The sequence below is a fragment of the Microcebus murinus genome, chromosome 9, assembly GCF_040939455.1.
Source record: "Microcebus murinus isolate Inina chromosome 9, M.murinus_Inina_mat1.0, whole genome shotgun sequence".
NCBI lineage: Eukaryota > Metazoa > Chordata > Mammalia > Primates > Cheirogaleidae > Microcebus > Microcebus murinus.
This window is the reverse complement of record NC_134112.1, coordinates 92381796-92407836: the sequence shown is the minus strand read 5'-3', so window position 1 is coordinate 92407836 and position 26041 is coordinate 92381796. Positions and strand designations below refer to the sequence as shown.

At 49.8% G+C, this 26041-nt stretch overlaps 1 protein-coding gene across 1 annotated transcript; it reads left to right on the top strand.

The window, feature by feature from the left end:
- Positions 1–2700: 2700 nt before the first annotated feature.
- On the top strand, positions 2701–25423 carry TRPV5 (transient receptor potential cation channel subfamily V member 5). The gene is made up of 15 exons (XM_012768080.2): positions 2701–2847; positions 5002–5099; positions 5282–5404; positions 5888–6025; positions 6318–6416; positions 6563–6738; positions 7186–7332; positions 9315–9527; positions 19281–19367; positions 19465–19541; positions 19799–19964; positions 20122–20188; positions 20931–21199; positions 24081–24187; positions 24756–25423. Exons 1-15 carry the CDS (start codon positions 2720–2722, stop codon positions 25048–25050), a joined length of 2190 nt encoding a protein of 729 aa, XP_012623534.2. The 5' UTR covers positions 2701–2719; the 3' UTR covers positions 25051–25423.
- Positions 25424–26041: the final 618 nt, after the last annotated feature.

Below are 26041 nucleotides of genomic sequence, written 5' to 3'. Positions count from 1 at the left end.
ACTGACTACCACTGTTTCCATTTCCTCACCACCACCAGCCCGGCTCCAAAGAGATTCATCCTTGCAGGAAACCAGGAGTCCCTTAAACATTTTCTTCGTATTACGAAAGTATAAAATACAGAAGAGTATAGAATACAAAAAAGTACAAAAACAAAACAAAAGAAGCTAATCATTCCTTCATCTAAAGATAATCACCATCAAAGTTTTAAGGTGCAGTATCTGAATCCTTCTCCTAGATGGCTGTGGCCATGTGGGGTGAGAGTGTATTTCTTAAAAATTGAAATCCAGGTTTTCTCCTCCTCCTTATCACGTCAGAATAAGAGGTGGGGCTGCTTGGGCGCAAAGGGGCTCTGGGACCCGACAGTGCAGTGACAACCCAGTTCTCCTCCTGGGCACCCAGGAAGCATTGCAGACTCGCCCATCGTGGGGGGCGGTGGGAGGACTCTGCAGGTGTCCTTTCTGCAGGAAGCCGGGAGAGGACTGAGAGAAAAGACAGGGGGAAAAAGGAAGACTAGGATGGTGATGTCGAATGTCACAAAGAGGCAGGAGTGTGGGGAGGGACAGGCCAGGAGAGACTCCAAATCTCTGGCCCCCTGGCAGGGACAGGTGGGACACCTTGGTCTGTGCCCCTCCCTCTGGAGAGCGCGGTGAGGCGAGGAGGGCGAGCGAGAGGGTGAAGGCCTGGGGAGGGGGGCCTGGGCGTCCGGCCCCCCTCCTCCCTCCTGGACCCACAGACAATGCCCTTGGTGGCGAGTCCGGCACACCTGCTCTTTGCGGCTCTGACCGGGCCGGCCCCTTCCCACCCTTCCCCCTCCAGGACCGGCTTTATGGGCGGCTGTTTCCTTGGCAGGTGCTCCCTTCCTGGGCCTGCCCCGCTTATCGGTGCATCTACACCCCCACCCCAGCCTTATCGCTCCCTCCATCTCCTTAGACTGGAAGTCATTCTGCGCTGCCCTGACCCCCGGCGAGGCACAAAAATGCCCCACAAGTGGAACCCTCCCCTCTCCTGGGTGAGAACACGAGTCTCCCTTGGGCACCTCCTCTTTCTTATTTATTTTCCTTTCAAGTTTTGCCCTTCTCTAGAGGTTATTTAGTCCATCCCTCAATCTCTGGGGCAGAGCTCTGACCGCAAAAGAAGGGGGCAGTCCCTTGCCCGTGAAGACCCCCAAGTGGAGGGGCCCGGCATACCTCACTCCATTCTCTCACTTTATAGACAAAAGGTTCCCAGGAAGCAACAAGGTCTGGAGAGTGACCTGGAGCTGTGATCCCCCTTCAAAGCCAGTTCTGGCCTCGGTACTAGCTGTGCGGCTTGGGGCCATCATACCCCCTCTCTGTGCTGTCTTCTCATCCAGAAAGCAGAAAACCCCGCCCTGTTCCCATTTACCACGTAGGTCTATTGAGTGACTGCGATTCAATAGCATCGATTCCAAAACGATCAGGAAGCCAAGCGCAAGCCGCAAGCTGAGGTATAGAGTAGGCCCCCTCTTATCCTCGGGGGATACGGTCCAAGACACCAGAGGGTGCCAGAAACCGCAATAGTACCCAGCCCTATATATACTATGTTTTGTCCTTTATGAATATACTTGTGATAAAGTTTAATTTGTAAATTAGGCACAGTAAGAGATTAACAATAATGACAAAATGGAAAACTATAACAATATGCTATAAGTTCTGTGAATGTGGTCTCCTCTCTCTCTCCCTAAGCACCTTAAGTGTACTGTAGTCACCTGTTTTCGAGCTGTGGCTGACCTCAGGTATCTGACATCTTGGACAGTGAAACCGTGGATTCAGGGGACCAGTTTATGAAATGACACATCACTGTCTTATCTTTACACACTCCTCAGATAAATCCTTACACACGTCTCATTTCTGGAAAGAGCCCCAAACGTGGAACCAAGATATCTTTGTCCTCTGCCTTTGCTCTGCTCCTGCTGTTCAACCTCCACAGAAACACGGGCCCTGGGGATCCTCTGAGCTGCACCCCGGTGTGTGAGAGCCAGCTCAGCTCTGCAGGCTCAGGGACAGAGGTGACCAGGAGACCAGGGTGCACGGGAAGCTCTGAGAAGCAGCCTGTGGGGCCTCATGAGCCCACTCGTGGAGGAGGGATGTGCAGGGCGTGAGCGCTGTGATACCTGCTTTCCGGATACTCCCATGAGACAGTGTGATCGTTACCCCGAGTTTGCAGGTTAGGAGACTGAGGCTGAGAAAGCTCACTTAACTGTTCGTAAGAAGTAAGAGCCAGGATTTAAACGAGGATCTGCCTGATTTCAGAGCTGGAGTCCTTCATGTCCTGCTGTCCCACACCTGACTATGTGCCTTGTTTGTAGACCCAGCCTCCAGGCTCTGTCCGGATCCCTTTTTAAATTCCTCTGCCCCACCCTCGGCCTCTCCCAGTCTCAACCGCCCCAGCCCACTGCAAGGAACCCTCCCTGCCTTCTCTTAGGCAGCTCTTTCACCAGGGCTCCAGCTCTATAAAGTGCTCCTTTCCTTCCAGGGAAAGCACCTCTCCCCGGGCAGGGCGGCGGGTCCCTCAGCGTGTGCTCACACACACACCCCTCTGCGGCCACACGCCGCACGCTGCATTCACAAGTCACGTGGGAGACACACTCATTCAGAGTCCCAACCCCAAATAGACCCCACCTCCTCCCTAGTCGCTGCCATCCGAGACCTGTTCCTTTCATCACATTCCTTAACCCGCCGGCGCCTGCGAGGAGGAGACATGGGGGCTTGCCCACCCAAGGCAAAAGGGCCCTGGCTCCAACCCCAGACACCTCTGCTCTCCTGGCTGTTCAGAGAACAAGACTGGGACCAGCACCTGGACCAGGCTTACATGCTGCAACAGAAGAGGTAGGATGCCCACGGCCACCGGTGTCCCCATCACCCTGGTCCTCAAGCCCTCCGATGCATGTGTGTCGTTTTCCCAATAGGCAGCCTAGAGTTCAGTGCCAGTTGCGCGGATGTGCCCTCCCCTGCCAGCCCACCCACTGCAGAACCCCAGCCGGCCCCTCTCAGTAGTGGAGGCAGGTGGCTTCGAGCCACATGGAGAGACCTTGAGTGGAGACACGCTTCACAACCCCAGGGCAGCCAAGGCTCTAACCCACCCGCCTTGTGGAAGGGGGAGTGAGGGGGCCAAACGGGACCAGAGGAAGAAGCCGGGTGTGTGGGGTGGGGTGCAGGCCAGGGCAGACTGCTGGGGGAAGATGTGATCCCACCCTATGCGTGGTGGAAGAAAGAGGCACTGCCATAAGTTTGAATGAAAGCCGATTTTGTGGGAAAGGAGGAGGTTTGTTCCTGACGCCTGGAGCCAACCAGCTGAGCGGGGCAGCCCGGGTGACACTGGAGGTTCCCGAGTTCGCTTCATCTACCTTTTGTAGAGCCTGGAGTCTGCTGTGTGTGGCGGGGCGCCGGGTCCTGAGGACACACAGGACGAATGAGGCTGGCACACCTGGGGGTGGACCATTTCGTGGCTGAGCCCCGAGGTGCAGCCCTGGGAAGAGCAGTGGGTCAGGGACACATCCCTCAGCCTGGGGGTGGGGTGAGCAGCCGGCAGCCCCCTCCCCCACCCCATGTGCTAAGGAAGAGCCCTGTGCTTGGTGCTTGGAGCAGTGTCCTGATGGCCTGGTCTGGAAACTCCTAGTCGTTTGGAATGGGGGGTCCTGCATGTGCAGTTTGCGCTGGGCCTGCCCCAAGTGCCTCAAGGGCAAGGCCCTCTGCCTACCTCCCACCCCATTGCAGCGACCTGCAATGGGACTTTGGACCTCCCCATCCCGCTTTAGACTGGGACCCAGTGGTCTGACAGGGCTAGCAGAGGAGCAGTGGGACCAGGGAGCGGGGAGGCAGGGGCTTTGTGCAGTGGCCTCAGGACAGGGGGGAACTTGGAATCCCAGCCTTGGCTACCCTGCGCTGGTCAGGGACACCTGGCTCCCTGGGATTGAGGCCCTGGGTGAGATGGGGCAGGGGGCTGACTCCTTGTTCCCCATCCTTCCCAGGGACAATTCCCCAAAACAGACCTAGCCCACCATTAGATAAAATGCCTCTTTGTTAAATAAGACATTTTAAACCCCTGGCTCCTGGGGCTATCGGAATAGAAGAACTTGGGATGGGGGTACCGCGGCAACCACGGTCAGCCCGTCTGTTCTGTTCCCCCAGCCAGCACATCCCTGTGCCTAGCAGGACAGGCTCCAGCTTTTATCTCTTGGTCAGTTCCAGTCTGGGTACAGGAGAAACAAAGATTAACCAAGAGAGGTCCTGTAGGGTGAATATCTCAGCCCACCTTCTCTCTCTCTGAGAAGCCCAAACAAACAAGGTATTTAGACCTTTGCACCTAAGGGTATAATACAAAATGAACCCCCCACCCCACCCCCACCTAAGGGTGTAATACAAAATGAACAGATCCCCCACCCCACCCCCACCTAAGCGTGTAATACAAAATAAACAGATTCTCTAGACCCCACCCTGGGAGCTGTCCACCCCCTGGCAGGGTTGTGTATCTAAACAGCCTGAAGCAACAGTCAGAACTTTCATAGCACACAAATTCCACAGATTAGGAAAGATTTAATAGTCCTTCTTCCCTCTGTTGTGGTCTCTCAAACTCCCCTTGGCTAAAGAGAGCAGGTTCGGCAGTGCTGGGAGCAGGGGCCTAATGGTGGTGCCCTCTGTCCCACTTGCTCCATCTATGCAGCTCCGAGGAATTCAGGTCGACTTAGGACCTCTTCCCAGGGACTCCCTGACCACCCCTTCCAGACCACAGGGCCCCTCCCCCCACTGAGCTATCTGGCTCGGCCATGGGAGGCAGCAGGCGATGCTGATCTTAAGGGAAGCCCCTGAGACTCTTGCCTGAGTCTGCCCTTGGTCCCACGAGCCCACTAGACACCCCTCTCCGATCTGTCACTGCACACTGCGGGTCACGTCCATCTTAGACGGAGAGCGTCTCTGATCCCCTCTGCTCCCAGCCTCATTCTGACCCTGTCTCTACCCAGCTCGTGTTCACTTTCCCCCCAGGATTCGAGAGTCTCCACTGCTCCAGGCCGCCAAAGAAAACGACCTGTTTGCCCTTAGGCAACTTATGCTGGACCCAACCTGTGACTTTCGACAAAGAGGTGGGATCTGGGTTTACAGGGATGGAGGTGGGGGCAGAAGCACCTGCTCCCCCCACCCCCGCCCCCACCCCAGGACTGGGGAATTTTCACAATGGGGCCTTGCAGGGTGTCTCTGGGGCTGGGTGCACCCTTCTCGCGGGAGGCCGGGACGTGTCTGACGTCCCCGTGTGACCCCACGCCAGGAGCGCTGGGGGAGACGGCGCTGCACGTCGCTGCCCTCTACGACAACCTGGAGGCGGCCACGGCGCTGATGGAGGCCGCCCCAGATCTGGTACGCGAGCCCACCTTGTACGAGCCTCTTGTAGGTAAGCAGGATGCTCATCTCTTCTGGGTGGAAACGCTGCGGGGCAGGGTGTGCTGTCGTCTCTTAAAATGCGCCTCTGTAGGGTGGGCCGGGGCGGAGTGAGGGCGGGTCAAGGGGAGAAGGGGGGGAGGAGGCAAAAGTCCTGGTCCTGGCTCTGAGCATCCGTGGCTTCCTTTGGCCACTTAGTATTTCCTTTCAGTCCTCCCGTGGTTGCTGAAGGGCCTGCCTTGTGTTCCTTTCTCTCAGATCGACACAGAGCGATGACATTTACACAGCACTGTCTCCCCCGGCTCCACCGCTCCCAGTAGCCAAGGGACAGGTGCAATGGGCAGGGCAGCCTGAGGGACTAACTGCCCTGACCCTGCCAAGGCCGGGGCACAAGTCTACCAAAGGACCTGTTAGGAATGGAGGCTGGAGGGTGTCAGGTCCCTGAGAGAACTGGGGACAGAGACAGTCCCGTGACTGACGACTGTCTCCCGGCCAGGTCAGACTGCACTGCACATCGCTATCGTGAACCAGAACGTGAACCTGGTGCGAGCCCTGCTGGCCCACGGGGCCAGTGTCTCTGCCAGAGCTACAGGAGCCGCCTTCCGCCGCAGTCCCCAGAACCTCATCTACTTCGGTAAGAGCAGGGCAGGCTGGGAGTTCGGGCAGGTGGACAGGTGGGCAAGGGCAGAGGGGGCCCTGCCCTCGCTCTATCTGCCTGGCAGCTGGGACAAGCAGCCCTTCCAGGGCTCGATTAGGCCATAGGCCAATGCCCACAGCCCTTCCTCTGGTTCTGCCAGACAAGTGTCCCCAAGACCCGAGCTGAGGTGTGGGGCCGCGGGGAGGAGCAGGCAGGCACTTGGGGGACACAGCCCATCCTGTCCTGCCGTGTTCTGCTCTCTGCCACGGGGATCCCTCTGTGTCCCCAGGGGAGCACCCTTTGTCCTTTGCCGCGTGCGTGGGCAGCGAGGAGATCGTGCGGCTGCTCATTGAGCATGGAGCCAACATCCGGGCCCAGGACTCCCTGGGTAAGAGCGGGGGTGGGGAGGGGGGGCTGGCTGCTGCCAGGGGGTGAGGGGAGGAGCGGGACAGCCCTCAGGCCCACCCCAGGTGGGGATGGGGACATCAGGGACTCTAGGCCGGTGGCCCCGTGACACCCTGTGTCCTCCCCCAGGAAACACAGTGTTGCACATCCTCATCCTCCAGCCCAACAAAACCTTCGCCTGCCAGATGTACAACCTGCTGCTGTCCTACGATGGCCGTGGAGACCACCTGCAGCCCCTGGAGGCAGTGCCCAACCACCAGGGGCTCACCCCCTTCAAGCTGGCCGGAGTGGAGGGCAACACCGTGGTGAGGGACCCCCCTGTCTGCGGTGTCTTCCCCGTGACCCTCACCCCATCCTGCCTGCCCCGGGAGCAAATAGACGTGAAGGAAGGGTCTTTCTAAAAACGCCTTTTCCTCCAAATTCCCCAAAGGGTGGTGGCCCCTGACTTCCTATCCCGTCACTCAAACCCTCAGCCTCAGGTTCCCTTACTCAGAAGGATTTGAGGATATTGCCCTACATGCCTGTTACAGAAACCCAAAGCTCTGCTCCCTTCGCCTGTTCCTTCTTTCAGAGCTCTGCGGGGTTTGTGGGAAGGAAAATTGGCAATAAAAGTGAGGCTCGAAGCAGAGGTTTGCCAGTCCCCCACTTTGTATGTATCCCAAGGAGTGGGAAGCTGGCCTCGTCCGCTCATGCCATCCCCCCGGAGTAGCTTCTCACACTGTGACCGCCAACTCACCCCTGTGCTCTCCCAGATGTTCCAACACCTGATGCAGAAGCGGAAGCACATCCAGTGGACGTACGGGCCGCTGACCTCCACCCTCTACGACCTCACCGAGATCGACTCCTGGGGAGAGGAGCTGTCCTTTCTGGAGCTCGTGGTCTCCTCCAGCAAGCGGGAGGTATGGATGCGAAGCAGCGTCACGGGCCGCCGTGGGAGGGAGCTTGGTGTCCATGCAGAGCCTGTCCACTGGCCAGGATCCTGGGCGCCAGACACTCCCAGCCTTGTGCCAGGTGGAGGTGTGAACAGTGTCCTGGGACCTGTGGGACGAAGTGCAACACACACCCACCTCTCGAGGCAGTGCCCTGTCAGCTTAGCGCTAGTCCTTTCTGCTGGCCATTCTCACTCTGACATTTCAGATGAGGAACTCTCCAAATAGGAGTTTGTTTCCTTCCATTCATTCATTCATTCATTCATTCATTCATTCATTGCTGTATCTCAGGCACTGCACAAGGAACTGAGAATACAGAGATACACAAAACAGTTCTTGTCAGTCCGCTCCCTCCGGTCTTGGCCCCCATCCTCAATAATTTTAATAGCGAACAACATACACTAGCACTAGAATAGGGGTGTGTGCTGCGTGCAGGAGCAGCACATTTGTGGCAGGGTTAGCTTGGCCTGGGCGGGCCAGAGAAGGTGTTGCAGAGGAAATGCTTGAGCATTTCTTCAAGGGAGAGTTAGGAATCACCAGGAAGATGACAAAAACGAGAGCTTTTTAGAGAGGGAGCAACACAGGCATCATTCCACGGTGCTGGACTGAGTGAGAACAGGGGCAGGAAAATTTGTGGAAATTGGGTAGAGAGGAGAAAACCCTGGCTTTCAGGAACCGCCACGAGAGTGGCAAGGTAGAGTTTCTGTTGTTTATCTGCCACCTGACAATTTCCTGGGAACCCTTATAGAACAATAAAACATGAATGACTATTAATACTAAGGAATAGTTGAGTGGCCAGTTTGTGTGATCTTCCTTAAAGAAGATCTGTTTCCTAGAAACTGGTGTGCTTTGGGTAGGATTTCTTAGGGAGTAAAACTCTAATCCTTCTCTGTGGATTTTGCCACCACGGATCCTTGGTCTTCAGTTTCAGCCAATTCTCAATATTCTCCTGTAGGTTTTATACTTGTCTTGGGTCATCTACTTTTCTCTTTCTTAAAACATTTTTTTATAGCCTCCTTTCATATCCCTGACTACCTTCATCTTTTGTTCTGTTGGAAAACTTCTACTTTACAACAAAAATAGGGGATCTTTGGCTGGGCTTCTTGAACTTCCTCCCCTGAACTGCCAAGTGTGTCTGGAAACCACCCACTATCTCCCTCCTACCCTCCAGCTTGAATGGAAAAGATATTCTTTCTGTTAATGGCTAATCTCTCTGCTGTGCTTTGAGTCTGCCTCTTCCTAGTTTCTCAGATGCCTCCTCCTGTCCATCACCTCCTCTCATTTGTGCCTTTAACCTCTCATCACCTGCCTATGTCAGAGCACCCCCTCCCCCCGGCTTAGATGATTGCCACATCCTACCACCTGTAGCCTCTATTGCTTTTCTCCAGCCCAGCAATACTTCTAGAGCAAATCTGACCACTTCTCTGCTTGAACTCCACAATCGCTTTCCATTGCACTTAGAAAAAAAAAATCTCAAACTTCCTACCTTGATGCACAAACTTCCTATCATGATGCACAAAGATCTAGCCCTTATCTACTTCACTGCTCATAGCTTCTGCCCACCACTTCTAGTAGATTCTCCATGTGTTCAACCACACCTCATCTGCAGATGGGTGGTGGCTGCTCGTACCCTCCTGCCCTGGCAACTGCTGCTACTTTACTGTGTGATCTTTCCCACCTCTCCCTTCACTCAGCTAGTGACGACTCATTCTTTAGCTCCTCCATGGTGCTATGCACCTGTGCTTACTTCTGTGATCACCTACCTGTAGCTCTAGCTCAAGCCTTGGCATATACTAGAAATTTGCTAGTTGTCTATCGAACCAATGACTGATTGATTAACTGAGTGAATGCCAGTAGGAATGGTTACTGCCCTGCCCCTTCTGGGACCCCATGGAAAACTCAACACTCCTCACTATGTGGTCACCCCAAGCGTTGCTCTTCTTCCATGGCAGGCTCGCCAGATCCTGGAACAGACCCCAGTGAAGGAGCTGGTGAGCTTCAAGTGGAACAAATACGGGCGGCCGTACTTCTGTGTGCTGGGGGCCTTGTACCTGCTCTACATGGCGTGCTTCACGGCATGCTGCATCTACCGCCCCCTCAAGTTCCGTGGCAGCAACCGCACTCATTCTCGAGATAACACCATCCTCCAACAGAAACTACTACAGGTGATTTTTCTCTGCAGGGGATGACAGGGAGTGGTGGCACTTTTGGTGATGGTGCAGGAGACCAGAGTGATGCCACCCAGGAAAGACGTCACTCCCCAGGCTGCAGCAGTTGCAGGCTCTTAAACATCTGGGTAGAAATTAGGAGTGAGATCAGAGGGCCAGGAGAGGGAGCTTAGTGTGTAAAAGAGTATTTGACCAGGAAGCTGTGGACCTTCTCACACAAACTTTGAAAGGGTGCTTGATATCCGCAGCCCTGTCCATTAGGGAAATTCCTTATAATTTACGAAGAGAACTAGCCTTTTGTAATGGGATGGACGAGTGAAACTCTGTTGTTCGAGAGGAGGAAAATGGTGCTTCCTGTCCATTACTGAGTCCATTTCTGGTGTATGAGGGCAGCACAGACTCTGGCAGGCATCCTTTCCTGGGTGCTGTCAATATGAGCCCATGAAAGTAATGCATGAGTGGTCTGACCACCTGTCACATATGCTGCAGAGTGACACCTGGATTGGGTAGCAGGTGAAAGTCAATATCCTCTGAGGTTTCTTTTGCTGCTGTGGGCCTGCTAGTCTGTGCTGTGGTGGCCAAAGGAGACCTGGGCTAGTGAGGAGGACTGGTTCGAAGCGTGGAGTGAATGCAAAGATCAGCTGTTGAAGGAAGCACACCCTCCTGTGTGTGTAAGAGAATGAGCAGACTCTACTGAGCACTTCTGGACATATATATTCAACAAACATTCCTACATTTGGGGGGTTGACTCTTCATGGATTACTAAAATTTTTGTTGTAGTCAGCTAAAAGTAGCCTAAAGGCAGTGTGGGCATGTGGGCAGAAAGCATATGATAGGGGAAGAAGAATTTTGCAAAGCAAGTGAGAGCTGGGTGGCTGGAGATCTCTGTCTATGCAGGATAGACCAGCCCTAATAAGTGTAGCTCAGTCTGGATTAGGAAAAGGGGTAGTTTGGTTCAGAAAGAGAACATAAACTTCTTATAGTCAAGAAACAAAAACCCTGAGTTGGGTTAGATCAAAGACAGTGGTATGCACAGAGAAAGAACAGGACAAAGGGTCTCAATGGACCCCAAGCTAAGAAAAAACACTCCATCTCTCCTGTTTCTATAATTGCCTCTCTCTCTCTCTCTCTCTCTCTCTCTCTCTCTCTCTCTCTCTCTCTCTCTCTCTCTCTCTCCCCCTGTATATCTATCTATCTAAAACGTGCTCATGTATCCACTACCCTCACAAAGTAGGTTTTGCTGCCTGGGAGGACAAGCCTGACTGTGTCATGGGGTGGCCATGGAGTGCCTGGGGGAGGCTGTGTTCCATGCATCTCAGTCTTTGTGAAGGTCGTTCCTGGTGCGGAGACCACGTAAGGGGAGTAAAGACATTTAGGAGATGGCCAAGTGGGATGTGACAGTGACTAGAAGTGGAGAATATGTGCAAACACGAACGACTTGGGGGGTGTCCGGACTTTTCCAATGCTCCTGGCCCTGTTTGCTCAGATGTGTTTTTCCCAACCTTCCTTTGTTGCAAACTTACTTTCCGCATTTAGAACACAGATGGTGTCCTAGCCTAGGAGTTGGGTGGTGCTGAGCAATTGTTACCATGAAGTCTCCTTCTTGTGTGTCTCTTTGTCTCTGAGACAGGACTACTCATGTACAAATACGTATGTTTAAAAGGTCCCTTCCCTTTGCTTCAGGACTAGGAGGAATATAGTTAGAGCTGTGACCTCTGTCCAGCCTTCTTTTGTCCTGTCCTCATGCTTTGTTCCTCCTCATTAGTGTTTTTAACCTTTGCCTCCTGCTTAGGGAGAAGCCACTTAGGCCCAAATAGAAGACTCTGGACTTTCAAGTATTCTTTTCTTGGTGGGGAAGAGGGTTAAGACTGCTGCTATACGGGGTTTAGATAGAGAAACACACTAATGAAATGTCCTTATTGTTTGGAGTAAACCCTTAAGCCTCCCTCCTGAGTTGTTGGATGTCTGTGTTCCTCTTATTCAGTAGTCAGTCAGTTGGGATTAGGTCAGGAACTCCCAAACTTGTCACCACGATTTGAATGATTCTGTTGTCACAATGCGCCAGATTTGGTGGTTTTTTTTTTTTTTCTTTTACTAGGCAATTCTCTTTCTTTCCTACTTTTTTGTCACTTGAAGGTTTTAGAAAAATGAAAATGCACAAATACAGTGTCTTGACTTGATGAATGCAATTGTTCACATAGGAGCTAGCCTGTGGAACGTTTTCTTGGATGAATGAATATGTTAATATCCAATTATATTATATAAGTCTGGAAACACAAGGCTCTTAGTCATGCACGACTTCCTCTGAGGATCTTTTGGGATCTGTGGAAATCACTGGGCTCCACAACCCCTAAGATGCCTTACAGTTGAACATCTGGGATTTTTTTTTTTTTTTTTTTTTTGAGACAGAGTCTCGCTTTGTTGCCCAGGCTAGAGTGAGTGCCGTGGCGTCAGCCTAGCTCACAGCAACCTGAAACTCCTGGGCTCGAGTGATCCTTCTGCCTCAGCCTCCCGGGTAGCTGGGACTACAGGCATGCGCCACCATGCCCGGCTAATTTTTTATATATATATCAGTTGGCCAATTAATTTCTTTCTATTTATAGTAGAGATGGGGTCTCGCTCTTGCTCAGGCTGGTTTTGAACTCCTGACCTTGAGCAATCCGCCCGCCTCGGCCTCCCAAGAGCTAGGATTACAGGCGTGAGCCACAGCGCCCGGCCAACATCTGGGATTTTATGAGAGCAGCCTAACAGCACCATCTTAGGACAGTTGAAATGAAAGAAAACAAACTCCTCTACTTCTATGAGGTAGCAAAACCTGCGCAGTGGTTGACATCTGTAAACATGGAGTTAGTTTATCTCTGTCCAATTTGGGGGATCTCTTAGAGACTCTAAGGTGCCTCATCATTCAGCCATAAAAGCTCTGTTTTTCCAGGGTTTCCCAAGAACTGTATTAATTCGAGGTAATTTCCTATTTCTGTTCATTTCTGCTTGGTTTAGGCAGAGCAGCGTGCTCTATAGTACTAGTTCTTTCGGAGGCCCAGGTGAGTAAAAAGTTTAAAGTCCTGGAGTTAAGCAGCTTTGGTTTAAGTCCTAGCTCTGAAATTAAATAGTGGTCTGACCTTGGGCAAATCCTACCTCCTGTTAGATCTGTGATTTTTAACCCAGCCTGCACATTAGAGACCTGGGAAGCTGGTAAGACAACTGGCTCCTAGGCTACACCCCAGGCCTGATAAGTCAGAAAGTTTAAAGCTGAGGCCCTGGACTTCGTATTTTTAAGAAACTCTTTCTAATGTTCAGCCAGGCTTGAGAACTACTGGCTTCTGTCTCTGAGATGCATTCAGCCCCAGAAGCCCACTCTCAGGCCCAGCCCTCTGCTCATTTGGAGTCCTGGTGTGCTGTTTGGTAGCAGGGCACTAATCTTCCATCATTGTGCCCCCTCCTTGTCTCTCAGAAAAGATTCCCTCAAACTCTCTTTTGCCCTTTTCTTTCCCAGAAACATTTCACTAATTCATTTGTTAAACAAATAGTTACTGAGAGCCTCGTAAAGGCTGAACGTTGCTCTAGGTGTTGGAAATTCAACATTCATGGTCTGTGCAAAACTCACGTGATCTCTGCCTTTCTGGAGCTTACAGACTGGTTTACATTAATCAAATGATCATATGAATAGATTGCATTACAACCTGTGATTGTTATCATTAACGTTATGTTTTCCTAGGATAATAAAAAGGAAAGAGCACTAAGAGGCCTTATAACAAGGTCCATGCGTATACCTCTGGGACGCCAGAGAAGGTGTCTGAGGAAGGTAACTGAGCTGAGATCTGGGAACAAGTTCAAGGAGGCAAGAGAGCTCTAGGGACAGAGGGTTCAGATTCAAAGGCTCTGAGGCAGGAAGAACCTTGCCAAGACCGAGGGACTGAAAGAGGGTTCACCAGCACACGCGGAGACTGGGAGTTGGGATGGGTGCCTCCACATGAGGTTGTACAGGCAGATTCTTCCAGAATCGTGCAGAGATTTTTCAGGCCATGCTGAGGATTTTACTCCGTATCCCCAAGATAATGAGAGCACAGAAGGATTTTAGACAAGGGAAGAACTTGACTAAGTTTTTGTTTTAGAAAAATGACTTTGCTTGCAGGGTGGAGAACAGGTGTGAGGAGACCAGTCAGGAGACTATTACAGTTTAGCAAGCAAGAGAGCATGGGGGGCTGGCCCAGGAATGCGAAGGGGAGATGCAGGTAAGGGGTTGGCATCAGGAGACTGAATGAAGGTAAGATCACCTCTGCTGTGTGGCGGATTGGATGCAGAGGGAGGGGACAGCCTCAGAAAGGACAGATTGGTTTCCATTCCTTGTAAATCATCTTCTACCTGCCACAATCATTGCTGTTGATTTGTCTACACATCATCGTTCCTCATAAGTTCTGCACAAGCCAAAGCACCACGGGAATTTGAAAAAGCAACTGGTCTACAACTCTACACAACTTTGTTCAGAGGTCTTACCAACCCACTGTGGAACAAGCACAGCACATTAAAGACAAGAAAAGAGATGAGGAACAGCATCACCGAGTGCTTACTACGTGCACTTTACACGCATATTACCCACACCTTTGAGATCATGTTCAAATGTCATTAGATCCAGCAATCCCACTACTGGGCATCTACCCAAAGGGAAAAAAATCATTCTGTAATAAAGACCTCTGCACTCAAATGTTTATAGCATCACAACCCACAATTGCAAAGATGTGGAAACAACCCAAGTGCCCATCAATACATGAGTGGATTAACAAAATGTGATATATGTATACCATGGAGTTCTACTTAGCCACATAAAACAATGGTGAATTAGTACCTCTTCTGTTATCCTTGATAGAGCTGGACCCCATTCTTTGAAACGAAGTATCCCAAGAATGGACAAACAAGCACCACATGTACTCACCATCTAATTGGTATTAACTGATCACCACTAAGGTGCACACATGGAAGCAATATTCATCGGGTGTCAATCAGGGGGAGGCGATGGGTATATTCACACTAATATGTGTGGTGGGCGCTGTCTGCAGGTTGGGTGTGCTTGTAGCTCTGGCTTGGGCAGTGCAAAGGCAATATATGTAACCAAAATGTTTGTACCCCCATAATATTCTGAAATTTAAAAATAAAAAAAAATTTTTAAAATGTAGATTCTGACAGGAAGGCTGGGGTGGGACCTAACACTCCGCTTTCCTAACGAGCTGCCAGGGGAGGCTGACATTGTGATTCCGTGGACCATGTTTTGGATGGCAAAGCAAGATAGCATTTGATCCTCGTATTTAACAAGTAAATGCAATTATCACCACTTTAACGAAGGTGAAGCTGAGCTTAAGAGAGGTTGAGTACTTTGCAAAGACACTGGGCTAGCGAGGGCAGTGCTGGGATTGGGTGCAGGCTGCTTGCTTGAGAATCTTCACCTGTAAATACCACGTGGAGCTCTTTCTCCCTCCAGAGTGATGTCTGGGATCCCAGTCTTCTCCCTCAGCCAGCCCGGGCTGCCACACTCACCTTTCTCTGCCACACCCAACCCTTCCCTGTCAAGATGAGGGGCACTGAGTATGGGGGTGGGGGCAGTGAGATATGGAAGGACTCCCGCCCCTAGCTACTGAGCTGCTGGCTATTCTAGCTTTGAAAATTAGCACTATTCTTTTTCATGTGGTTAAGCTATTGGCATTCGGGAAAAGTCATAATTCTGTGGGATGGGTAAGGACACTTCTGAAGAGAGTGAAAATTCCCCAAGTCAGTCCTCCGGAGGAAACGCAGAGATCAGGAGATGAAATCGACCCTTGGAAAGTAGCCTTACTTGCACGGGAAGGAGGAGATGTCCCCCTCTCTTTGCGGCCCAGCAGTTCTCAACTTGGTGCACTTATGAGAAACACCTACAGAGCTTTTTTTTTAAAGAAAATGCTGAGTCCCTGACCCAAAGTAACCCAGGGTTGGCCTGGACATGAGTGTTGTGACAGAGTCTGCCCGGTTGGTTCTGATGGGCAGCCCTGGTTAGGAACCCAGGCCCAGTTCAGAGAGCCAGAGTAACTCTTCATTAAGAGCCAGCAGGGCTTTTTCCGGGAACATCACTACTTTGCAAGTCTGGGATCATGGGGAGGAAAAAGAAGGTGTGGGGCCGGGTTGGCAACTGGTTCCCAGCTGGCTCTGGCATCCTCCCGCTCCCTGTCAGGGCTGACGCAGGGCACTCACCGGCCATTGTGCCCAGGCTCTGCCATGCCCACCCGCTCTGGGCATTTTCTTCAAGACAATGAACTCAGCCAGCTGGCAAGTGAGGGCAATCTCATTAGGCCAATTCTCAATGAAGTATAAATAGCCAGCTTGGGCAGGGGATTTGGTTGCTGACGACTCCTGACTTCTGAAATTCCAAGCCACGTAGTGATGTAAAAAATTCCAGTCATTGTTCAAGATATTTATTTGTAAAGGGGTGGGTTGTAGTATTTTCTCAGTGCATCATTAGCCAGGCCTGCCCAGGTGAGCTTGAGCTGAGAAGCTGGAAATCTCAGCAAAGCCCTGTTAGTTGTGATCCCTTCCTCCTTTTGCCCCCAGATAGGTCACCCTAGTCCCACTTCCTTTTTTTTTAAATTTCACAATATTATGGGGGTACAGACATTTTGGTTACATAAATTGGTTTTGTACAGTTTGGGTCAAAGTTACAGGTGTGTCCATCACCCATATAGTGTGCATTGTGCCTCTTGGGTGTGAATTTACCCTTCCCCTCTTCCCTCCTCCCTCCTGCTTGATTTCCGATGAGTGTTATTTCCAAATGTGCACATTAAGTGTTGATTGTTTAGTTCCAATTTAATGGTAAGTACATGCGGTGTTTGTTTTTTCCATTCTTGTGAGGCTTCGCTTAGAAGAATGGTCTCCAGTTCCATCCAGGCTGTTACAAAAGGTAACAGAGCAGCCAGGTTTAAGGAAGAAAACCCCCAGGGATGGGGGTTGGAGGGTAGAAGCAGCTACCCAGGGCAATCACATCCCAGGCAGAGCTGAAGCAAAAGCTTGGGGTTTCTGGACACCTTGGTTACTAACCAGTGAATTTGTGCAGGGGAATACCTTCTCCTAAAGGAATCTGTTGAAGAAGAAAAGAAGACCTGGTGAAGATAGGCCCCAGCAGGAGAGTTTGGGGTCCCAAACTGGCCCCAACACTCTCAGTTGCCTGAGGTCTCACACTTTGATCTCCTGAGGGACTAGCTGGTGCCATTCCCATGCTGGCCTCTAGGGGCACTCCTATCTTCACAGCTCTCCTGGCCACCTGTGTGCAATTCCTTTTCCTTTTGAGCCCAGAGAAAGGTTGGTTGCATTCTTGAGACGTGCTCAACTAAGATACAAAGTTTTAAAAAGAATTGAAAAATGTTGTACAGATACGTATATGGCATATATGCATTTATCTTATTTCTGTATTTAATATTTTTTTCCTTAAATATTGTATTTGTTATTTATTCGCCTACTTACTACCTGACTCTGAAGAAGACTTGGAATGTTTGACAATAAAAGACAGATGCCATAGGAACATTAAGAGGAAGAAAAAGAGGCTGGGTGTGGTGGCTCACACCTGTAATTCTAGCACTTTGGGAGGCCAAGGTGGGAGGATCGCTTGAGGCCAGGAGTTGGAGACCAGCCTGAGTAACATAGAGAGACCCTGTTTCTACCCAAAACAGCGTGGTGGCACGTGTCTGTAGTCCCTGCTTCTTGGGAGGCTGAGGCAGAAGGATTGCTTGAGCTCAGGAGTTTGAAGTTGCAGTGAACTGTGATGACGCCACTGCACTCTACCCAGGGCGACAGAGCAAGACCTTGTCTAAAAAAGAAAGAAACGAAAGAAAAAAAGAAAGAAAGAAAGAAAGAAAGAAAGAAAGAAAGAAAGAAAGAAAGAAAGAAAGAAAGAAAGAAAGAAAGAGAGAGAGAGAGAGAGAGAGAGAGAAAGAAAGAAAGAAAGAAAGAAAGAAAGAAAGAAAGAAAGAAAGAAAGAAAAGAAAAGAAGAAGAATACAGTCCATGAACTGAATTTCAGGAGAGAGCAGAGGAAATTCAAAGATGGTTGCTAAAACTGAGGACAAAAAAAGAACTCTGAAATTCCTTGGATGCAAGGGAAAAGAGACATTTTCCACTATATGGTAAAATTAAAATACAATTTACCATTTCTCAAGAGAGATAGATGTCAAAAGTTTATAGGACATAACATTTTTTCAACCAAAAAAAAATGTTGACTGATGTCTGGTCACAGGTTGTTAGATCACAGAATTCTCTGGGCACATAGACAGAAGCTCCTTTCCTGGTCTTAGTCCCGTATACTTTTACCTGCAACTTCGCCACCACCTGTTGGCACACCTGGTCCTACTCTCCTGTGCGGGCCGTATCCTTTCCTTGGCTTCTTCTGGGCTGACTCCCACTGGCAGCTCTGGGGCTCACGGTGAGGGGCTTCTCCCACGGAAGACCACCTCCCGCCACACAGGATCTCTTCCCACCGTACCAGCTCTGCCTCTCGCTGGCCCGGCAAGCGCGCTGCCACAGCAGCCGTGCAGGGATGCTGTCAGCGTCCGGTTTGTCAGCAGACAGGGGTGACTGCTGCTCCTCGTGCCTGATGAGGGCTCCCATTCTCCCTACTGCAAATCATCAGCTTTGCTGCCGGCCGCAGGGACTCTCACCTCGTTTCATAAGTGTGGTTTTTGGAGATGTGACCTTGGAAAACAGAGTTCCCCAAAGCCTAAAGGCTACTTGAGTGTGTTGAAATTGTTTGTACAATTTCATGTGGAAATCGTCGATGTATGAACACAATTTTCCAGAAAGAGGGTTCATAGTCTTTGTTATCTTCTTAGGTGGGCTCATAACTTCAAGAAAGTTAAGGATCATGAATGTAGAATTTTATTATTACCTCTGCATAATATTGCAGAGTCTTACTGAGAAGTAACATGCGATGAAGTAGGATGGTCTTTGTTCCACCTTGACGCTAGAACCATACCTTCTACACCTACTGTTTAGGACAGGCATGGTCACTTCCTCAAAGCTAACATCCATACAGTGTTTCTAGCCCCTTTTCTGTCCTTTTCTATATTGCCAAAGCATAACAAAACACCAGTAAATATATCTATAGTGCTCTATGGTTTATAAAGTTCATCCAAATGCATCACTAATTTGATTGTCATAGTAACTGCAGGAGGTGAGCATGGTCGTCTCCATTTCACAGATGAGAAACCTCAAGTTCAGAGATATTCAATGACTAGTACAAGTTCTCATTGGAAGTACTAGGTTCTGGGCCCATGCTGGACCCTGAATTCTGTGATATGTTTACTGTGTATTTACCCTTTGGGGAGCCAGGATGAGATTGGAAAAGCCGGACTTTCTGCATAGCTGAAATTGTCCCAAGCCACTAATATCTTTTCCTGTTGGTTCAACCTTCTTAACTCGATGCTCTGAAATGTGTTCTTGGCTTCTTAATAAACACATCATAAATGACTGCTTACAACGTGTATAGAAAAGGTGACTTTGCTGGATGGTAGCTCAAGTCATTAGCATATGCAAGATATATTAGACTTCAGATGTATACACTCATGTCCTAGTCACAGAGTTAGCTACAGTGGCAGACACAGTGGGGGTGGGGGAAATGCTGGTGGTAAGGGGAGCTTTTCGTTACCTTGGGTGGACCTTGGCAGCTCTAGACCACTTGCCCAAAAGGATGTGACTCTCCACCCAACAGAAAGCACTTCTTATTCTGAATTTCCTCCCATAGGAGGCCTACGTGACGCATCAGGATATAGTCCGGCTGGTGGGAGAGCTGGTGACCATCCTTGGGGCCGTGATCATCCTGCTCCTAGAGGTGAGGTGCAGGCGGGACCCAGTCCAAGGCCACCCCTCTGAGCCCCAGACTGAACTGCAGTTTGCATCGTCTTTTCATTTTTCCGGGTTCTTCCCAGATCCCAGACATCTTCAGGGTCGGTGCCTCTCGCTATTTTGGACAGACGATTCTTGGGGGGCCTTTCCATGTCATCATGTGAGTGTCCCCTCATTCCAGCCCCTGCCTTTTCTCACCAGATCAGCTCTAGGTCTCTGGCTCATTCTCTGGGATCTAGACCTCAGGCGACTGTCACTCCAGGGATTTCTCTCCAGTGGGCTTGTACGTGTGACTGCTTGTGTGTTTTAGGTGTAAATCCTGTGTGTGTGGGTACCACCCAAGTCACCGCTGTGCTGTGGGGGGCCTACAATACTCCCAGCCCCTCTCTCACTGCCCTGTTCCCTGCTCTCTCCCAGCATCACCTACGCCTTCATGGTGCTGGTCACCATGGTGATGCGGCTCACCAACACCGACGGGGAGGTGGTGCCCATGTCCCTGGCCCTGGTGCTGGGCTGGTGCAGTGTCATGTACTTTGCCAGAGGATTCCAGATGCTGGGCCCCTTCACCATCATGATCCAGAAGGTCAGTGCCTTCCCATCGCTGGGCCCTTCCCCGACAGAGGGATAGGGGCAGACACAGAGAGGGACCATGGGGACCTACTTATCTGTTAGCAATGGCTGCTCAGAGACATTGGAAAAGGGATCATCCTCACCTGCCTCACCTTTTCTGTTTCCCGCAGATGATTTTTGGAGACCTGATGCGTTTCTGCTGGCTGATGGCTGTGGTCATCCTGGGCTTTGCCTCAGGTAAGTCACTCTTACCTCAATCCACATCTCTAGACAGTTCCCGCTGACTCTTGCTCTCAGTTCTTATTTGCACTCCATTTTGGTTTTCTTTTTCTTTTTTTCTATTGGAAAGTGAGTTTAAAAGCACACCCATATTCATATGATCAGGGCCACTCAGGTTGGCCTAAAAAGTAGACCTGTAGGTTCAGGGCCAATAACTCTCATGTTGTAACAGGTTTCCAGGACGCCCACTAGCACCCAATAGGCTATGAGCAGGGATAACTTCTCCGTGAGGGTCCAGGTTCACCAAGGGACTCTCAAAGCATGGGATGGTTATCTAGAGTCCAACAAGATAACAAAGAAGCTCTTCTTTTAGCCTTCTCATGTATTCTGTTCTTTAAAATTGTTGGAGATTCCATGCAGTTTTGTAATAACTTACATTTTAAGTATTTGGTTTTCTGAAATGAATAAACCAGTTAGGTGACTTATTAATATCCACACACACACACACACACACACACACATTTCTTTTTGCTAAATGGCTGAGTATTACCATTATCATTCCCCAGAATGATGAACTGAGACATAGAACATCTTAGGGTTAGCCAGTCCCACAGATAACTACGTGTATGGGTGTGTGATTGCACATGCATGTGAGTTGGTGGAGCTGTGTATTTCAGAGGTGGAATGAATGCTGGCCAGGCCCATGCTTATTGTGATAACTCCATTTCCCATCTCCATGCCCTCTTCCTGGGCGGAGCAGCGTTCTATATCATTTTCCAGACGGAGGACCCAACCAATCTGGGCGAATTCTACGACTACCCCATGGCATTGTTCAGCACCTTCGAGCTTTTCCTCACCATCATTGACGCGCCCGCCAACTACGAAGTGAACTTGCCCTTCATGTTTGGCATCGTCAACTTTGCCTTTGCCATCATCGCCACGCTGCTTATGCTCAACCTGTTCATCGCCATGATGGGTGACACACACTGGAGGGTGGCCCAGGAGCGGGACGAGCTCTGGAGAGCCCAGGCGAGTTCATTAGTGTTAGTCTTGCTAGGCGGCAGGGGATGGAGAGAAAGATCAAAGCAGGAATTGTCATGGCGGACCATGCTCAGGAGAGTCACAGAACAGCCCAGGGGAGCTGTCACTTCAACAGAGGCTTATATGAGTCTGAGAATCTGAAGTATGTGTGGGCGGGTGTAGGGGACAGACGGAGGATGAAATGGAGGATGGAGGTGAGAGGTGGGGCTGTGGATCACGGGTGAAGAGTAGATCCAGGAGTCATCCTTGAGTCCAGTGGGAACTAAAAACTGTCTTATTCTTGTATAGTTTTTCACTTGGACCTTATCTTTTATTTGCTTCTATAACATCCTGTTTCTTTATGATCTTTTCTTTGTATCATCATAGACTAATAAAATATTAGAATTGAAAGTGACCCTAATGCTCCTCAAGGTGACTCCTATTTAGCATAATAATCATTTATTGGTCAGAGGGTCATTCAATATCTTCTTTAATGCTGATTAGGACCATATTATCTTATAGAATTGGGTAGGGGTTAGGAGGAGGGAGTTTTTCCATATTTTTAAAGATTTTGTTATTAGAAACATCCATGTAACATAGAGGTGAAGCCCATCTTCCTATAATTCCAGTCTTTGACCCCAGTTTTTTCCTCTCATATAACACGGAACATATTCTTCCATATGAGCATCATGCAAATATTTGACTATAACCATCATTTATCCTCTCAGACGTTTTATTCACTTAACAATTATCATTTAGAGTCTGCTATATACTGGGAAATATCTAAAAGTTTGGATAGAAGCGTAAACACAACAGATAAAATCTGTGCCCTCGTGGTACTGATGGTTTAGTTGGAAAGACAGACATCAAGCAAGTGACTTCACAGAGAGCTGTAAAATTACAGCAGCAAAAGTGCCATAGAGACACATAACGTGTTAAGAAAAGGAAGCAACAGAAGACTCTGACTGGCAAGTTAGAAAATTCTTTCCCAGGGGAGTAGCATTTGAAATGAGACCCTAAAGATGAGTCAGAACTAGCTAGTTAAAAGGAATGAGGAAAAAGGATGGAGATCAAGGTTTGTACCAATTAGGACTGTTGACTACAGCAAAGACAACTAAACTGAAACAGATTTTTTTTTGCTTTTGTTTTTTAAGTAAGGGAAGGAGGATGTGTTAGTCCTTGTAAGTGGAAAGTTTAGAGAATTAAACTAGCTTTAGGGATGCCTGGCCAGAACGCAGATCTCCATCTCACTTGTTACATCAGCGTTTCTCCCTTCTGCTCTCTTTTAAGGCAAGCTCTCTCATCATGTTTGGGAAGTAGCCTCTATAAGCTCCAAAACCCAAAAGGAATGAGCATGTGCACTGCATTGCACAGTCCCAAGGGCTCCATTCACATTGTCTTCTGTGAGGCTGCTGATGCTGTCAGTGCCTCAGTCTTAAAAGAATAAAAAAAGAAATCTTTCCCCAGCAAGCTCATTCTAAGTGCCAACTCATTGGAACAAGTTTGTGTCATAGGTACATCTTGAACTTGAGGGAAGACCAAGGGCTGGAGAGAGGTGGTGTAGGTGGGGGCGATGAGGCTTGGGGAGAATAGACTGATTCACTGGGACTGTGTGAAGCCCGGTCTACTCTGACTCGTGGGCTGAGAGTGAGGAAGGAACAGTTCCCCAAAGGGAAAGATGGGTTCTGTCACCAGAGGAAGGAGGGGGCTGATGGGTGGCCCAAGAAGAACAATGAACATCCTTGTCAAGGGAAAGAAGAAGACCTATTCAGGGCAAGAGAACAAAATGACTGGAAATCCCGAGACAGGAAGGAGCTTGGTGCAACTAAGAGATGGAGAGAAGTGTGGAAGAATGAGAAAGACAGGGAGTGGGAAAACATGGGGTGGAGAATTTGCCATTATAGGGCATGCCAGCTCCTTCGATTCATAAATTTTCCTGGTCCCAAAATATGCTGATTGTACTTTTTTGTTCACGCTCTAATAGGCCACAGCCCCTTCACAACTAGAATGGTCTCGCTCTGAATGGAGCAATGCAGTAGACGGAGGGGCTATGCTTCTCTTTGCTTCGGACACGATACTATTAAAAGCACCTAAAATTGAGTCAGGTTCTTTTAGAAAAATATACAGGCTGGCCCTCATTAAGCTTATGATCAACTAGAACCCCTGCATCTTTGTTATATGACTCACTTAATTAAGCTTCTTACACGTAAATGAGTGACCTTAGACTTGGTTTTCTCAAATTTCATTTTCTTGGTTTGAGACCAGCATTCCACCCTGGTGAAATCATTTCATATTGCTTCCACCACTTCATGTATCATACATATCCCTCCCAGTTTTGTGTCACAAGCATATTTGATAAGCTTGTTTTCTGTATTCCATCTAAGCAATTAATGAGGGCTGAGCAAAGGACAGAACATGTGATGGACACGCTACTAGACATTTCTCTGCCAGGTCTGCAGTTATTAATCAACCCTTCTCCTTCTTAAGATATGGATATTTAATTTGCTGGAAATGCCCTGTAGCAGCCCAGTAGCAGCATATCACCGCCAAGATCATAGAGATTCTATTTAATCATTTTATTTAAATTAAGATAATTGGTTTATGGCTGTTCTATGAATAAGGAATTGAGATTAGTTTGGAGTGACTCACTTACCATGAATCTGAACAGTAAGGTAAGGATCACTATTTTATTCAAAACACTCCTAAAAAAACCCTCTCTCTTTTCTTGAGGAGTGAAGCAGGTAGCAGGTGCCAGGTGCAGGCCAGGGATGGATACATGGCTGCCCTCACCAGCGACCTCTAGCGTCCTCATCTCACAGGTCCCCTCTGTCGGTGGCCTCCGTGTTTGCCTGAACCTCATGGCTCTGAGTTTTTTCTCTCCTCCTTCCAGGTCGTGGCCACCACGGTGATGCTGGAGAGGAAGATGCCGCGCTTCCTGTGGCCGCGCTCTGGGATCTGCGGGTTCCACTATGGGCTGGGGGACCGCTGGTTCCTGCGGTGAGTGGCGGTGTGCCTGTGTGCGTGTGTGTGTGTGCACGTGTGTGTGTGTGTGAAACCGCAGACGTGTATGAGGCCGTGGGAGCCTGTCTCGGGGACGGTGCTGGAGCCGAGGTGGAGGCGTAACAAGAGTGCCGTGTGCACCCCGGGGCAGGGAAGTGCGGAAGGTTATGCCACACTTGTGTGTGTCCAGGCGCTGAAGTGAGCTGGGTCACCCAGCTTGCTTGCGTCTTGTTCCTACCTGACCTGACCTAACTTCCTCTTCATACTCCACCCCCATCTCCTGACGGGGCTCTCCTCCCCCCTCACATCTACTTCCTTATCCTTGTGACTCGTACCTGGTTCTATTTTCTCTTTCGCATTCCCACATAGTGTCGCGCGCGCGCACACAGCCCTGCAGATTCTGCAACCTCTTTCATCTCCATGCCAGGCTCACTCCAAACGCCTTCCCTTCCCTTGGTCCTAGATGTCTTCCTGCCTCAGCTCTGGGCCCTTCCTTCCCCTTTCCTCGCGGCCGATCCTGTTTTCTGAGTGGTCCCCCGCGGCGACTGAGCCCCCTCTCCCGCAGGGTGGAGAACCACCACTCCCAGAGCGCGCTGCGCGTGCTGCGCTACGTGGAGGCCTTCAAGGGCCCGGACAAGGAGGACGGGCAGGAGCAGTTTTCCGAGAAACAGCCCTCCGTAGCTGAGAGTGGGACCCTGGCTAGAGCCTCCCTGGCCCTGCCGACGCCCTCCCTGTCCCGGACCACGTCCCGCAGCAGCAGCCACCGGGGCTGGGAGGTCCTTCGTCGCAACACCCTGGGACACGTGAATCTCGTCCTGGACGTCGGTGAGGGGGACGGAGAGGAGGTCTACCGTCTATGATTGGCATCCCCGCCACTCTTGACCTGACTCCGGGTGGGCCTCGGGACGGGGACGGACAGGGAGACACCTGCCTGCGCAAGTATCTCCCTTTCATGCCTATGAAGCGTGGGAGGGTGTGGACAGAACACTTCCTCAGGGCCATGTCTCCCTCCACATCAGCGTTTCTGGAGCTGGGGCATGGGCATGCATTGTCCCACACATTTTCTGGGTTCTTTGAAGTCCTTGGGAAAAGGAGGTACCGCTGGAAAGTAACTGCTGCGAGCCCTACCTGGTTCCACAGGCCTTAACGTGGGAAGAGCCAGGCGTGACATAGAGGACGTGGCCATTCCTTTTTTCCTAACCTCCTGCAGGACTCTCTCCCCACCTAGCAACCAAACCCCAACTACAAAAACTGCAATAAAAAAATGTTTCTCACCCTTGCCTTTTTTAATTTTAATTTTTATTGTGGTGAAATACACGTCACGTAAAATTTACCATTTTGAGCATTTTTGGATATACAGTTCAGTGGCATTAAGTGGATTGACATTGCTGTGCAACCATCACCATTATTCGTCTGTGGAACTTTTTCATCATCCAAAACTGAAGTACTTACACTCATAGATGATATCTCTGCCTTCCCTGACCACCCTGATAACCAATATTCTACCTCCTGGTTATGAGTCTGACTACTCTGGCCACCTTACATAAGTGGAATCCTGCAATTTTAGTCCTATTGTGTCTGGACTGTTTCACTTAGCATAATGTTCTCTAAGTTCATCCCTATCATAGCAGGTACCAGAATTTCATTTCCTTTTTAAAGCCAGATGATATTTTATTGACTGTATGTGCCACATTTTGTTTATCCATTTATCTATTGATGAAAATTTGATTTTTTTTTTCATCTTTTGGCTATTGTGAATCGTGCTGCTATGAACATAGGTACACAAGTCCCTGTTTTCAAATATTTTGGATGTATGCCTAGAAAAGGAATTGCTGGACTATATGTCAATTT